General features: G+C 36.4%; 1 protein-coding gene across 1 annotated transcript in view; it reads right to left on the bottom strand.

Moving 5' to 3' along the window:
- Positions 1-17,870, bottom strand: part of LOC122791730 (signal peptide, CUB and EGF-like domain-containing protein 2) — a 1,774,756-nt gene that overhangs the window by 992,799 nt on the left and 764,087 nt on the right. The window contains exon 5 of the mRNA XM_044059635.1: positions 4,178-4,303. Coding sequence (XP_043915570.1) covers positions 4,178-4,303 — 126 coding nt within the window. The remainder of the gene's footprint in view (positions 1-4,177; positions 4,304-17,870) is intronic.

Raw genomic sequence — 17,870 nt, forward strand, 5'->3', positions numbered from 1 at the left:
AGGAAGCAACCTTTTTAGAGTTTTTGTTATTTATTTTCACCAGAACTTCTTCAGAATACAAAACTCCACTTCCTCACTATTCTACACTTACATCACATGACAGGTCTTAATTATTTAATCAAATGATTAACAAGCAATTAACTCATTATTAAAATTTTAAAAAATACAAATACATTAAACTAATAAATAAAAATTACAATAACAAATAATTATTAATCTAGTGTTTAAACACCATCTTATAACATGTGTGCCTGTAAAAAAAACATTGGATATTTATATGTTCATTTATCACTGGTTTCTTTATAGAACAGTCTTATTTGCCATTCAGCCTCCTTACATTCTAAGTGATTATTATAATCACCTTTAAATATGTGACACTATCCAATACAAAAAAGGTGAACTTTTTAAAGTTAGCACATTCTAAACAATGCTTAGTTAGGGCATTGCTGAGGTCATGTTTCTTAATAACAGTTATACGTACATAAACTCTCAGAGAGTTTCCTAATGGTCTTACCTACATAAAATCTATTACAAGAATCACGACGCAATATTTACTATGCCCGTTGAATTACAGTTGTAATATCCTCCAGCCCAAAAAGTTTTATCGAGACTTTCAATGTGAATGAAAGATGTGTCCATTACATATCTGCACAACTTGCAGGTATTACATTTAAAAGTCCCTAAAGTGTTACTGTTAGTGCATCCAGAATTGTTGGAATTTTCCAACGCAGATGTAAAGCTATTCCTTCTTTTGTAATAATGTTGATTTCATAACTGCTACTTTTTCCAGGGCCTTGTTACCGAAGATTATTTTACAATTTGTGCTTAAAACATCCCTAACAATACCCATGTCTCAAGATATTGGTAACGGAAATGTTCTACTAATACAGCTGAATGCACTTGTACTTTCCTTGGTTTCACCATATATTAAATTAATCTGATTTACTTTCAGAATAGGTTTGAATTTGTCATGCCTCGTACAAGATATTTCAGCCATTATTTTATCGAAAAAATCCTTTTTATATCCTCTATCTAAAAATACCTTTTACAAGTCCTTAGCTTCTGCCAAAAAAGGTGACATCATCAATAGTCATCCTATTTAATCTAATGAATGAATCTAATTAATAATCATTCCACTTCATGCACATAGAGTGTTGATTTTGATTATGTAAATAACCATTAACAAAAGTTTCTTTTCTACAAACTTTAATTTCAAAACTTTTAGCTTCTTTGTTAACTTTTATGGCCAACCAAGAAAAGTGACTGATAAATAATTCCAACAAATTAAAGGAATAGTTATGGGTGCCAGAGCTGCACCAGTCTTTGCAAACCTGATTATGGTCTGATGGGAGGAGGAATATCTGAAAATGAATGCTCTTTTTAATAAGGTGTTTTTCTATAAATGTTATAGAGATGATGTATTTATTTATATATATGTATGTATATATATATATATATATATATATATATATATATATATATATATATATATATATTTTTTTTTAATTGAGGTTTAATTGGATGAATGTGACTAGTTTTATTTTATGGAGTTAAATATGGCTACAAATTTTCTTAAGTTCACTTCAAACAACAGAGGTTTATCAGTCAATTTTCTTGACTTGACCATAAAAGTTAACAAAGAGGCTAAATGTTTTGAAAGTATATTGAAAATAATTTTTTGTCAATGGTTATTTACGCAATCAAAGTCAACACTCTATGTTCATGAAGCAGAATGTGTACGAGGGTCAATTCATTATATTAATTAAGTAGGCTGACTAGTGATGATGTCACCTTTCTGGCAGAAGCTAAGGACTTGAAAAAAGTTATTTTTAAAGAGGATACAAAAAGGATTTTTAGATAAAATAATGACTGAAGTATCTTGTATGCGGCATGACAAATTCAAACCTATTCTGAAAGTAAATCAGATTAATTTAATAAATGGTGAAACCAAAGAAAGTACAGGTGCATTCAGCTGTTTTAGTAGGGAATTTCCATTGCCAGTATTTCAATATATGGGTATTGTTAGGATGTTTTCAACACAAATTGGAAAATAATCTTAGGTACCAAGGACCTATCAAAGGTAATGGGTAATAAACCAACATTTTCTTACAAAGCAGTGAATTAGCCTTATATCTATGCTGGAAAATTATAACAATTCATGATGAATTAAAAGTAACACTTTAGGTACTTTTATATGTAACAGCTGCAAGTTTTGCAGATATGTGACAGGCACATTGTTCATTCATATTAAAAGTCTCGCTAAAACACTTTTGGGATAGAGGGCATTACAACTGTAATTCAACAGGCATAGTATATATACTACATTATATGATTCTTGTAGTAGTTTTTATGTAGGTAAGACCATTGGAAAACTCTCTAAGGGAATATATGAACATACAATTGCTATTAAGAAACATGACCTCAGTAATGCCCTAGCTAAGCATTCTTTACAATGTACTAACTTTAAAAAGTTTTTTTTTTTTTTTTGTATTGGATAGTGCCACAGTGGACATATTCAAAGGTGATTATAATAATCACTTAGGATGTAAAGATAAGAAACCAGGGCAAAATGGACGGGTCTACCTGAAAAGAATGAAAGCTGGAAACACAGACAATGAGAAGACCGACACTGTAAGACCTTCAACGTAAATAATAGACAGTCCAGAATCCTGAGGCTGAAAACACTGACATGCAAAATGAGTGCGACTGTGTAAGTATGTGATAGTGACGGACTTTAGGGTTAGGGTGCGGGTAAGGTAAGTGTGCGATAGTGACGGACTTTAGGGTTAGGGTGCGGGTAACGTAAGTGAGCATTAGTGACGGACCTTAGGGTTAGGGTTTGGGTTAAGGTTAGTGCATAGATAGTTGTGCATGTAATGTTTAGTTTAGGTTTGTAAGGTTTCTGGTGTGCTTGTGTTGTGTTTGTGTTTTTCGGAAACAGATTTGTTATGTTGACTGTCGGGATTGTGGTTTGTCGGGCATGTGAACTTTCGTGCTTTTCAACTGCCAGTTTGTTGTGGTGTTGGTGATCTCGTTGTCGGTGTTTCCGCTTGTCGGTGTTATGAGGTAGATGCAAATGGACATACAAATATCAAATCTTTTTACAGGCACAATGGTTGTAAGATGGTGTTAAACACTAGATTAAGAATTATTTTTTACTATTTTTTATTATTATTTTTATTCATTGGTTTAATGTGCATTTTTTAATTTTAACAGTGAATTAATTATGTGTTAATTAAATAATTAAATAAGACCTGGCCTGTGATGTAGGTATGTAAACAGTGAGGAAGTGGAGTGTTGTATTTTGAAGAAGTTCAGCTGAAAATAAAGAGCAAAACCACTAAAAAGGTTTGCTTCCTTGCTTGTCTGAATTGTCTGTATTGTGGCCAAGATTACTTTGAATGTACTTTTTCATTTGTTACTTCTAGTAGTTTATCAATTTTAAACGTACACACTTCCACAAAAACACCTTGCTTAGTGTTTACTCCAGACTTTCAGATGTTGTGTGTCCATATTTAAAACTATTTTTTTTACATAAAGCAAAAAAAAAATAAAAATCATTACTCTCCAAATCCAAAGTACTCTTTTTCTTGTGCCCCACTCTGATGTTTTTTTTTTTTAAAAAAAAAAGGCAATTGTCATATTTCAAAAATATTCAGTTGCTTAGAGAGTTACGATTTGTCATGAAAGACCTAAACTGAAGCAGTAACCTGCAGCGGGTTTACTTCTTCCACTGGCAGTTCAATTTTCATTCTGCATGGACTTCTCCATTGGTCTCACTCTTCATGATAAATAAAACCTGCTGCGGACACATTTCAACACTTTTGTGCAATGCTAAGGACCAGCTATATTGAGGCAAAGCACGCAAATCACCAATGTTCAAGTTGTTGAAAAGTGCTGCTCCACGTAATTTCTCAAAAAAGCACACCCGTTTAATTAATTAATTTGAGTTTGACCCTAATATTTTCTTAAGCGAGTCTAATAAGAAAATCAAATGTATTCCTTGCAATTTGTCACATTAGCAACTAAACATACTGAATATTTTGTCCCACAAGTGTTCTCAAATCTATTCAGATCAAATGCAATTTTAACAAGGGAACATTAGATAAGTCAGAAGGTTTACTGACACCAATATTTTCAAAATACAAGAATGATAAACATAAAACCTTTTACATACAAATGCACCCCCTCTGGTTTTTTGCCAGCTCAAATCCAGGTCTGCATTCACAGGCTACTCCGCCTTTAGGGGTCTCTCGGCAAATGTGGGCACAGCCATGGTCCTTGTTCATGCAACTCATGCCTTCTGAAAGATGAAAACATAACAAAAATTTACTTCACAGTTAAATATATTTTATTAGTTATGATTAATATTTTTAATTTCCAACAGTGGATAAAAGAAATAAAAGAAGCTAAGAAGGAAATGTAAATAAGGAGACAAATTTTATATATGTGTATATATATATGTGTATATATATATATATATATATATATATATATATATATATATATATATATATATATATATATATATATGTCCACTTTTTAATTACGAAATACCAAAATCTCAACTTTTTAAATACCAATCCCAGAAAGTCGAGATTATGAAAGTAAAAAAAAAAAACTAAAATAATGTTTTTGCAGGGGGCAAAACCCCCTGCACCCCCTCACCCCCTACTTTAATATACCAACTCCGAGATCATGCTACAGTGAAGAGAATGGCAATTCCACTTACCATTCTCTTCACTGTAGCGTGATCTCAGAGTTGGTATATTAAAGAAGGGGGTGTGGGGGTGCAGGGGGGCTTGTCCCCCTTTTTTCTTTACTATAGCGTGATCTCGGAGTTGGTATATTAAAGTAGGGAGGTGTGGGGGGTCATTATTTTAGTTTTTTGTTTTCTCACAATTGACCATATTCCCTCATCCAGTTTAATATCTCCCTCTCCTGAGACCCATGTACGAGACTGGTCAGTTGCTTTGCCTATCCCTATTCGTAGGGATGCTGTTCCCATTAGGAATATTATTCTCAATAACTGGGATATTTTGACAAATAGTCAAGAGGTGTCTAATAAATTAGGAATGACTCCATTTTTTTTACACAAGAGAACCAAGTCTCTTAGAACAGCTTTTGATAACAGAGACTCTCACTTTATTTTAGATGCTTCCACTTCTTCAGACAATACCGTTGGTATGTTTCCTTGTGGCACTTGCTTTTCCTATCCCTATTTGTAGGGATGCTGTTCCCATTAGGAATATTATTCTCAATAACTGGGATATTTTGACAAATAGTCAAGAGGTGTCTAATAAATTAGGAATGACTCCAGTTTTTTTACACAAGAGAACCAAGTCTCTTAGAACAGCTTTTGATAACAGAGACTCTCACTTTATTTTAGATGCTTTCACTTCTTCAGACAATACAGTTGGTATGTTTCCTTGTGGCACTTGTGTCACTTGCCCATACATTTTCAAGGGCAGTGCTTATGTTTTTAAACACAATAATTTCAGAATCCAGTTTCATAGTCATTTAGACTGCAAATCTATGAATGTTATTTATGCAGCAGTGTGCAATTCTTGTCCTGCGTTCTATATTGGCAAAACTTCTAGAATGTTTTCTGCTAGAATAAAAGAACATTTGGCAGCAATTAGAAGGCATGATTCCAAAAATGCCCTTGCTAAGCATAGTTTATTATGTGATAACTTTGCCAATTTCACTTTTCTTATATTACAGAAGATAGATTCCTTCTTTGGTGACATCAATACACTACTTGAAGTAAAAGAATTAAGTTGGCAGCTTAGATTCAATTCAGATGCACCGCCTGGTTTGAATGAAAGCCTAAATATTAAATGTGTTCTCAGGTGGCAACGTTAAAGTTTCCCCTCTTACCCAAACACTGTCTTATTATTGAGAGTCTGCTTTTTATAATGTTTTTCAAAAAAGGTCCTTCAAAACATGTTGTTAGATAATATATTTAACTTTTATGTTTAAGCATATGTTAACATTTGTTTTTGCTTCACTAGTTGTACTGCTACAGCACTTGTTTATGTAGACACTGCTCACCCTTGGAATTTAGTATAATTTCCAGTTTTTTATTGGCTCTGATATTTACATTATTTATTTACTGTCTGGTTTCAGTTGTCTACTCTTTTTTGGCAACACCCACTAGGGTATATATACTGTGGTTTTCATCTTACTGTTTGATAAAGTTCTTGATACTATTAAAAGGACGAAAGCTTAGCTACTGGCTCCTTCATCATTCTTTTATATTAAGAAGTGTTTTAGTAATATATATATATATATATATATATATATATATATATATATATATATATACACATACATACATACACACATATATATAGTATCATACACACATACAACATACACACACACACACACACACATATATATATATATATATATATATATATATATATATATACATATACATATATATATTACTGCATCATATAATCTATGAGGAGGCATTCTGCTGTGGATTACCACTGGGATTTCGTCTTCTAATATCTCCAGCTAGGTGCAATTCACAATTTTCTCAAGAAATGGATTTGGTTGAAGATCTGTCTTTGACTAGTGCACATCATGGTGATGTACAGAATTAGGAGGGACCATCATTTGCTGACCTATCCAATTCAGTCCTTATGCACTGAGTGAGCACAAACTGAAACGGAAAAACCTGAAAGTATAAAATCATACAACTGTCAGAAATATAGGAAATCATTCAGATACTACATGAATAGGCCATTCACATAGAGGAATGGCAGGAAAGTAATTAACAAATACTACAAAAGGCCTCATTAAAGACCAACTGCTTAATTAAGTATATATCTGTTACATCTATATCAGAGGCGTTCTATAGTACGTTATTGTTGGGAAGAACCTAAACTAAAATTTTAAACACTGAAATTTTAAATATTAGTCACTAAACTTCCACTTCAACATAGACAAAGCGAGTGCCAAAATAAACTCCCTTCTCTTCTGAGGCAAAAAGGATCTTCCTTTTCTATCCCAACCAGTCAAAGCAGCCATTGGTAAAAGAGTTCTCCTTTCTCAACTTGAATACAGTCTCCCAATTGTTGTATCTGCCTCCAAGAAAACCATTGCCACAATCCAGACTTTAACAGCTTCTGCTGATGCATTGCAAACTTACCTCTCTATGACCATCACTATATCACCCTAAAAAAAGCCAAATGGCTTCCCATAAAACAAAGATATAAACTACTTTTAGGATCCCAACCCTACAAACTACTCCAACTCCACACATTTACTCCTCTTGCAGGGAGATATCATGAAAAAACTATTCATACAACCTGAGACACTACTCATAAGCCATACCAACTGTCTTTACCCTTAGAACCAAACTCCACAGTACTGAACATGCTTTCTTCTCTCAGGCACCTAATCTTAGGCAAGCTCTCCCCATCAACATTAAAGAAATCAACACTTATTCCAAATTCAGAATACAACTCAAAAAAGCACTTCTTCATCCAAACCAAATGCTCCTGCTTCAACACAGCACATATCATCTAACCTATCAGGTTTCTGACTCTCTTCTCCTCTCTCAAGATTTACTGAACACTGGCCCACTTTAAAAACTAATGTATATACTGTACATCACACACTGCCTGATGGTACCTTGCACTGTGGTTGCTCACTACAATGTATATAGTCTGAACTACTCCAGGTTAAGCCTGAAATTGGTCAATATTGATCAGTGCACTATCCAGGAAAAGAAATAAAATAAAGATCCCTGGAAGGCCAGAGTTGGAGGAAGACCAAACGGAAAAAGTGTGCCATTCCAAAAGAGGTCCAGATCTTGGAATGAGAAGCCTCGCAATAATGCTTGATAAACATACCTACCAATGACTAAGAGGCTGTTGCACAAATGCCTGTAACTCTAGAGGCAATCACATATCCATGCAGTGGTCTTTGCCACATCTTCCTACAGGTAGTTAGTTAGCTAGCTGTCTACTGGCAAAAGGTAACACAGCTTACAATGCAGCTATAAAAGGTTTAATTAACCACAGAAAGACAATCCCTGCTAAGAGCAAAGAAGACAACTGGGTTGTCTTCCTGAGCTCACACACCTTCTCAGGTAAAACTTGAGCTGGCAGTGCATCTCCAAAGTATGGAGGACTCTTGCCACTCAAGGATATAAATAAACTAGATTAATGTTAGGAGGCATAGATTAGTGCTCAGGAACATCCTCTCTCTATGAATTGCTCAGAAATCACATGATCATAGGTGATGGCCACCACAAAATAAAAAATAGTTTTCTTAGGGACAATCTTTAGAGCCATTGAGCCAGTCAAGTTGAAAGTCTAGCTTAGAGGTGTACTGTCTGCATGCAAATTGAGTTTTACTGTAGTAGCTTTAAAAAATGCAAGCACTTATAGTATTTTTCAAAAAAATCTTCTAAAGATACGTACTTGAATAGTGAATCAGAAAGTGCAACTTCTCCTCACTGACATTATATTGGCTGCGTGTGTGTGTGCGTCTAATATACATATCAAAGACGCACACATGTATTTATGTATGCCTGATAACAGATTATCAGGCAGGAAGGATAAATCTGACTGCCTAAAATGGGAAGCTCTAGAAAAATGTATAACCATAGGCCTAGAGACAGATACTCTGGATGTAAAACAGATTCACTCAGAGGCTGCAACAACTTCATTTTAGCTTGATTAGGAGTTTGTTGTATATTTAGACTTTTTACTCAAAAGTTGGGAGAATGCTGTTCACAAACATATTTCTGCTGAAGGGCATACATGTTAATTCTGAAATTTGCTTTGTAAACTTAAATAGAACAACTTTTGAGCTGAAAAAAAGATCTGCATTCTATTAGTTCTGGGTCATATGTCTTCAAAATATCACATCTTTTGTGTAACATCTAGCTGTATCTGTAATTCATATTGCAAGAGAGTACTTTGTTCTTCTTTGCGAATACCCTCCAACAGACAGACGTGTGTTAAAAACCTACAACAAAGAGAACCGTGTGACTGTTTGCACTGCATTTAAAAGTAAAAAGAAACTTGAAGTTTCCTACTGCTGTATTTTTCCTGTCTTTAAAAAATTGTGTCTACACCTGTGTAACATTTCAAGCTGTAGGATGAATGAATGAACACTTGTAATATTAAAATGAGCTGTATGGTTCAGTGTATGTTAAACGGAAGTTGCAGTTACTAAATACAGAACTGTGTCTGTACTCCACTAAAGTGTTTTAGAACCAAAGTAATTCATGGAGAAATTGAATAAATTCCTGGCTTAGACAGGGACAGCTACAAACCTGCATTTAGTGAGATTACAGAAGCAAGTGAAATTTTTTTTGCCTGTGCATTAGTGAGCCCAAAAACTACACCACCTTAACTAAGTTGTCCAAGGAAGAAAAAAATAGTCATACTTGGCTCCTTTTGAGCATTGTGATACACAAGAGAAATGGAGCAAAAATGAAGTCAAAGTAAACTTGACTGTCATTTAAGACTACACAAGTGCAGCTTAAACGAAATTCCGAGTATCAACTCACGAGAGAGTACATAGGAAAGCAAAGATAACAAGAATACTATCACATTTCAATTTAAAAAAAAGGTATTCAATACAAGACCAAATAAACCAACAATAACAGCAAAAACACCCAAGCCCCCCCAGACAGTCATAAGAATACTTTGCATAGCAGCATGACAGAGTAGGATTCCACATGTTAAGACGTTCTTCCTTTGTTCATCTACATCAGACAAATAACAGGCAACTGCACATGAAGAAGAAAATATATTGTTACATCAAAGAATAAAAAAAAAAAAAGATATTGTGTACTTTTCAGCTGAGTTACGTATTGTGAATGATTACTGACTAAATAATCGGGGGCTGGTAGAATTTATAAGTCTCAACACTATTGGGTAGAAGCTGTTTAAGTAGGGCCTCATTCACGTTGTCAAACTTTTACAAGTTTGAACGTCATATAGTCGAAATCATATGTTCGAACTTGTAAAACTTTGACTGTTTCAACGGAGATTGCCATAAGGGAAGCCTTCCCTTTCCTGCAATGCAGTGCAATCACAGAGTTGGTACATTTAAGTAGCGGGTTGTGTGTGGGAGGTACAGGAGGGCTTGCCCCCCTGCTTACAACCTTCAGGTTAAGTTTTTTGTGGGGTTTTTTTTGTGTTTTTGTTTTATTACGTTGTCGAACTTTTAAAGTTCGAACATATGGTGTCAACCATATGGTGTTCGAACTTTTAAAAGTTCAACAACGTGATATAGACCCGTTTACATATCTGGTTGTCCTGCAGCAGATACTCCAATATCTCTTAACCAAAGACAGTTGTGTAAACTAGCCGTGTGCATGATGAGAGGAGTCACAAATTATTTTGGATGCACATTTATTGCTTATTGCTGCAAAGAGATCCTGGATTGAAGGTAAGTTGCTGCCCATGATTTTTTCGGCAACTCACACCATGCTCTGTAGCTTCTTTCTTTCTGCTATGGTACTGTTCCCAAACCAAACTGTGAAGCTACTAATGAGAATGCTCCCAACTGCTCCTCTGTAGAATGTGGTGAAAACAGCAGGTGACAGCTTTGCTTTTTTGAACATTTTGAGAAAGTGGAGATGTTGGTGTGCTTTTTTGACCAACTGTTCAGTGTTCACAGTCCAAGAGAGAAATCCTCTGAAATGTGCACCCTCAAAAACTTTGTAGATTTGACCTTTTCCACCTCTTCACCATTTACCATGAGCAGTGACTGTGTTGTTGAGCTTTTCCTGAAGTCTATAATGATTTCTTTTGTTTTACTGACATTCAGGTCAAGGTTGCTCTTAGCACACCAATCAATCAATGAGTAGACCTCATCTTTGTAAGCTCTTTCATCCTCCCCTTTCATGAGGTCCATAACCGTATCATCCACAAACTTAATAATGTGATTGGCGTTATATTTTGCAGAACAGTCATGGGTGAGGCTAGTGAACAGTAGAGGGCTTAGCACACAATCCTGAGGAACACCAGTGTTGAATATGAGGTCTGTTCATCAAGATGTTGTGGATCTAGTTGCACATGAGCTTGCTAACTCTAAAATGTATAAACTTGTCAATAAGCTGCACAGGAACCACTGTACTGAATGTCGAGCTGAAGTCAATAAACAACAGCCTGACATAGTTGTTTATTCCCTCCAGATGATCAAGTGAGAGATGCAGTGCCATTGAAATAGCATCCGCAAGGGCTCTGTTAGCCTGATAAGTGAAATGTAGAGGGTCGAAAGTGGATGGAAAGTTTGCAAAAAAAAAAACCTTTTAACTAGCCTCTCAAAGCCTTTCATGACATTTGAAGTTAGAGCAGCTGGTCTGTAGTCATTCAGGCAGGCTGGATTAGCTTTTTTGGGGAGAGGGACAATATTCGTCACCTTGAAGCAAGAGGGAACTTTAACAGGAATAAGGGAAGTGTTGAAATTATCAGTTAGAATTGAGCATAGTTGGTCTGCACAGCCTTTAAGTAGTTTGGCCAGTACTTTATCAGGACCAGCAGCCTTCCTGGGGTTCACCTTCTTAAGTTGAGATCTCACTTCAATGGAGTTGAGGCAGAGCACCACCTCCTCCTAGTTGATAGGTAGCCTTGCAGCAGTCACATTGTTCTTCTCTGCAAATCTGCCAAAAAAGGAGTTCAACCTGTCCAGGAATTCAATATTGTCTTCACAATGAGCTGACCTGGTTTTGTAGTCAGTAATCTGTTGTATCCCTTGCCAGGGACTCCTGGTGCGCCTCATGTCTGCAAACTGACTTTGTAATTTCTTTCCATTTTCCCTCTTGGACTCTTTAATACCCATTTTTAGGTTGTTTCTAGTTTCACCAAGACCCTTCTTGTTCTTGACCCTGAATGCTGCATTTCTTGCCTTCAGGAGATCATAGACTTTGTTGTTTTGCCGTGGCTTTTAGTTTGCTCTGATTGTGATGCTTTTGATGTGAGACACATCATGAACACACTTCGTGATATTACAGTTTCCATGTAATCATCTATGTTCACCTGTTCATCTGACACAGCTGCTTCTTTGAAAATGTCCTAGCAGGTACTGTCAAAACAGTCTTGGAGACATTCCTAAGCCCCCTCATGCCAGACCCTGATCTGCTTAACTGTGGGCTTTCCTCTGATCACAGCTGGTTTCTAGGCTGGTAGAAGCATGATGGTAAGATGGTCAGAGCTTCCTAAGTTAGGTTTTTGTATTGCTCTGTGAGCACCTTTGATATTAGAATATGCCTTGTACAGCGTGTTCGCATCCCTTGTAGGAAAATCTACAAATTGGTAGTAGTGGAGTAGCACCTCTCTCAGATCCACTTGATTAAAATCACCAGCAAGCACGTGTGCAAAGTCTAAGTTTTTCCTCTGCAGCTCACAGATAAGTTATAAAAATTGTTCAGGACCTCAGTGGTGTTCACACTGGGTAGAATGTATACCACTGTTACATATATTCCATTTAGCTCTCTAGTTACATAAAAAGGTCTGCATTGTAAGGACAGAAACTCTAGATTATCAGAGCAATGTGACTGAACAATCTTGCAGTTCTTACACCATCTTTCATTCACACAGATGCAAACACCGCCTCCCTTGACCTTTCCACACAAAGCTTGACATAAGCTAACAGCACTATCATTAATCTTGTTATGCAGCCATGTCTCAGCAATCATCAATAAACAGATAGTTCTCACCTTATTTTTGCTGTAGAGTTCCGGCCTTAGGGACAGAATCCTCTCTTCATAGCTGAATGGAGATGCTTTAAAGATATACACTTCAATAGAAGGTACAGATTTACTTACACTATAAAAGCTGAAAAAATAACTTTTGTCTAGGGCATTTGCTACTCTTGAAATGCAAACTACTAAACTTCACAGATGGACTTCATACCAGTAAAGACAGCAACAGCTCAAATGCACGATATATATTGTTAGTGGTTAAAACTGGACACCAAGCTTAAATGCTTGAATTGCTTACTGAGGATAGGTTTAAAAAAGCATTGCCTGTCGATACAAGAAAGTGGTTATATTAAAGTGATCCCAAAAGTTCAGATAAACTCATTATTACAGTTGAATGTATGCTAGCAAAGAGTACTTTAAAACTGAAATGTATAAATTTAAGCCTAACACCTAAACAGTTGCACAGAAATGTCAGTAACAATCTGTCCTAAAAAAATATTCAGTAAAGGAATAATCCTCTCTAGTGGAAGTCAGACATTAATAAAATGGATAACAATAGAAGAAAAGTGACAAAAAGTTGTAAGAACTCCCCAGACTTTATCTCAGGACCACACTGAAATATGCCAAATATGAACTTAAAAAAAGAATACTAATAGGAACGTAAACCAGAGTACTAGCTTAAGGTTGCTACAGATACCCAAAGAAACTACAAATTTTTCATAAATTATATCAGGAAATTAAGAATAATGTCCAACAATGCGCAGAGCTCATCTATAATACTATCACATATTCCACTCCCAAGGACGTAGCCAACATATCAGCAGACAGATTTAGTGCTAACTTTACTCCACTGACTCACTTTTTCTGCCTACTATCATTGAAAATTTAGTTTCCTCTGAATTCACCTTGGAAAAAGTCTTAAAATCACTGTCAAAGACTAAAAATAATACTTCCACTGGATCAGATAACATATCAGGCTACATTCTCATCAGTGCCTAGTGTCCACTGTCTAAGCCTCTACGTATTCAGTCTCAGTTTGTGAAGAGTAAGTTCTGTCTCCTAAACCTAGTAAGCTTCTTTGAAAAGGTTACAGAGGCTGTGGACAGTGGTCACTTTGTGCTCACTGCTTATCTATATCTACCTAAGGCTTTTCACACTCTCTCCCATGTTGATTTTGCCAAAAATGAAACAAATGTAATGTAAATCCCTATGTTAAACTTGAGATTGCAAACTGGCTATTTAATATTCCCTCTGGTACCCTCTCAAACCATAAAACTGTAAACAGTGGGGTACCACAGGGATCAGTGCTGGGTCCTCTCCTGTTTCATTTATTTTATAGGCATCCAGTCCAATATCCCAGATGTGACTGACTAACTTTACTAATGATTGCAAGCTGCTACTGTTATCTACTGATACTAAACAACTCCACCAAGGGCTGGCATATACTCACATCTGGTGACAAAGTTGTCTCAAGTTAAATGCAATAAAAGTACAGAGTAGTAGCATTCAGCAAAAAAAGCTGTTTCCACCTCATATGTTATAAATGGTATGTCTTCAAAGACAGACATGGTCGTAAAAGATCTGGGTACTTATGAGGAGAAATCTCTCATCCGAGCATCAGGAAATCCCTCTGTCTGGCCCATTAAATTTCTAAGGGAATGTATTCAAGATCCAAATAAGTCATTCTTCCAGTGTACTCTTCCCTTATTAGACCCATCAATGACTGCAATGCCCCCTTTAGCATGTATAAATTGAAATACATAATTTAACTAGAAAATCCCAAAGATACTTTGCCAATAAAATTAAAGACCTTAAATCCTTCAATTATACCAATTGATAAGCACAGTTTTCTTTATACTCAGCAGTCTATGGGCCCCTCCTAGGTGGCCTATGTCTCACTACAAAGCATGAAAGACCTAATCCTATTTCACCTCCCGTTTCATTGCAGAGCCAGTGGCTTTACAAACACTCTTATTATGGATCTAAGTCTACAGCAACAAATAAACAGGACTTGCTGGAGAGAAAGAGACATTCCTAACTCAATATATTCCAACCCTATGGAAAAAGTCATCACTATAAGTCAAACAAAGTACTACTTTGACTACATTTAAGGCTTGAAAATTGGTTTGATGGACAAAAATTTACACCAGGGCTGTCATGTATGCTCAGTTTGCCAGGTGAGGACTATTAAATACTTGAAAAGGGAGTCATGAACTTTTCAGTGCATGTCCACTTGAAGATGTACATGGCTAGTCATCTTATGGGCCCTAATGATTGTTTGCATGATACTGTTCCCATGTCCCCAAACCACTAGTTAAGAAGACAGTATTGCCTTGGACACAAAATGGGTCTATATCTTGGCTAACTTATTACAGGTATGGGAAGAATGGTCACTTAGCTATAATTTGTATCAGTAAAGGGAAAAGCATTACTGTTAAGAATGTAAAAATGTCTGATAATAATTTGTATCAGTAAAGGGAAAAGCATTACTGTTAAGAATGTAAAAATATCCCATGTTCACACTGCGAAATACCCATGGAAAACACTCAAATAGATGTAAAACCTAATGAATCTGTATTCTGCCACTGTGTAATGACCAAATTAGGGAAATTCTATGTATTTTTGAAAGGCCAGAAAAGTACAATTGTGCAAGTAAACTTAACCATAAGATGTTTGAATGATCACTGTTGCAGTAGTCTTAGCTATATGGGATATATCATGCCAAGGATATAACAACCAGCCAACTTCCAAAGTTTCAGGGGATCATCCATGTGCCCAAACCATCAATCAGCATGTGCCAACTTCCAAAGCTTCAGGGCACCATCCATGTGCCCAAATTATCAATCAGCTTGAGATGAAATGACTAAAAAGACAGCTTTGGGTGCCAAGCCCCTCAGAGCTTTCATTTCAACAGAGAGGGATGCTGAGCCCTGAAAAGAAACTGCTAGGAACAAAAAAATAAGTGTCATACCCTAATATAAACAACACACAAAAAAACAAGGGGGAAGAGCGAGGGAGTGGCTACTGCATCAGTGACCATTCAAACATCTACTGTTATGGTAACTTTACTTATACAACTGTACTATGTTCATCACATTGATCACTGCTGCCATAGCCTTAGATATATGGATAGATTACTCTACCCTGCTACATTTGGGTGGTGGAAGATGAAGAGTCCAGAAGCCATTAGAGAATGGTCCTAGCAAAGCCTGATCTAGACCTACAGAAGGGAAAAAAAGCCAATAATACCTTGGGTGGTGGAAGAGAAAGAGTCCAGAAGCCCATAGAGAATGGTCCTATAGCAAAGCCTGATCTAGTCCTACAGAAGGAAAAAAAAAACAAAAAATAATAATACCTTGCAAACTTAAGTACAGAGGACCAAGTTGCTGCTTCTAGAATACTTCTAGAATCCAACCCTTTGAAAAAAGCCAAAGATGATGCTAAGGCCCTGACAAGAGTGGACCTTGACTCTGCCTGGAACAGTTTTGTTGTGATGCGTATCACAAAAGGCAACAGCCTGAGACAACCATTTGGAAATAGTCTGGCACAAGTTGTCCCTTCTTACCTTCACAAGAAATTAATTGATCCAAAGATCTAAAAGATTTAGTTCTGTCAAGATAGTACCCGAGTTATCTGGGCACATCTAAGTTGTGGAGTATTCTCTCTCCTTCATTTTTAGGTTCAGGAAAGAAAACGGAGAGCTAGATAGTTTGGCTTAAAGTAAACTTGAAAAATTAGTTCTCAAAGAAAACGTCACTGTGAAAAATGAAATAGGGTTGACTCATCATAAGTGCTTGAAATTCAGGCACTTTTCGTGTAGAGGTCAGAGCTAGCAGTACAACAGTTTTCTGTGTTAAGAACCTCTTGTCAGCCGGATTAGCTGGGGTTCAATCTCCTCTCTGAACAGTCAGGTGGGCCAGATACTGCTTCAGGTCTCCATGCAAGAAGGGCTGATAGACAAATGCCTTTTTCTTTCCTTAGACAGTAATGCTTCTGCATGCTTTTCCGCCCCACCCATTCCACTGACATCCTGAGTACTTCTGAAGATTCAGAAGGAATCGCCCAAGATCACTGTGGTGATTTCCTTCTGGCCCAGGCAATAGTGGTTTTCCTTTCTGCACTATTTAGCTTGTCTTGCACACAATTTTGCTCTGACAAAATGTAGGATGCCTATAAATGGAGTTAGACACTTTATGAACACTCCTGATGTGGTGGATAGTCCAAAGGGTAGGGTAAGAGAACTGAAAATGTGATCCAGACACACAACACAAAAGCTTAAGAAACACCCAAAGTCACTATGAATAGGGTTGTGATTATAACCATCTTTTAAATCTAGTGTTAACAGGAGGAAGAAGAGTTAACAGGTTGTGAATTGACATCATTTTGAACTTGGGCACTATCACAAACAGGTTTAGGAAAGAAAGATCCAGAACTGCTCTACAAGCATCTTCTTTCTTTGGCACTAAAAACATCCTTGAACAAAAACCTTTCCCAGCTTAGGACAAAAAAAAACTAGTTCCATCACTCCATGAGACAACATGTTAAAGGAGAGAGGAAATATAGGAGTCTGGTCTGCTGGTTAAGGAATTACTCCCTGGAATAATTATCAACTGAGTCATACACACACTCTGTAAACAATGAATTGCGACCTGCAAAACAGAAGAAACTAAATCATTTAAAGCAGATTTTTCCTCACAAGACGAAACTGCAAAGAAAACATTCCTCATCCTTTCACAACTGGAATAAACTTTAACATATGAGCTTGACAATTAAAAATTCTGAAAATCAAAGTTACACAAGCATACCCTTTTCCTGTACATATCAATAATCTTTCCATCTTTGTCAAAAAGAGTAGGAATGGCATTAACACAATCTTTAGTAGCAGCAGGATTAACTCAAGGTGTAGTTGCTAGGTCAGGTTTGGAAGTAGTGCATAAAAACTAAAAGGATGAGTCACTTTATACATTATATCTGCCTTTTTAGGGGCAGGAGGCTATCAGGAAAATTGCAGGTAGTCACACACATCCACCAGAGCTGACACAACTTCAGGAATGGATGAAGGTTCTGGAAATTCCTTGTGTAACAGGTCACAGTATTTTCTGAGGGACTGAGAATTTTACGTATTCTATCACTGAAAAAAAAAAGCACTGGCAAATTCTGGAAACAGTCTCAGAGAAAGAGAAAC

The sequence above is a fragment of the Protopterus annectens genome, chromosome 17.part0, assembly GCF_019279795.1.
Source record: "Protopterus annectens isolate FY-2018-M chromosome 17.part0, PAN1.0, whole genome shotgun sequence".
Classification (NCBI taxonomy): Eukaryota; Metazoa; Chordata; order Ceratodontiformes; family Protopteridae; genus Protopterus; species Protopterus annectens.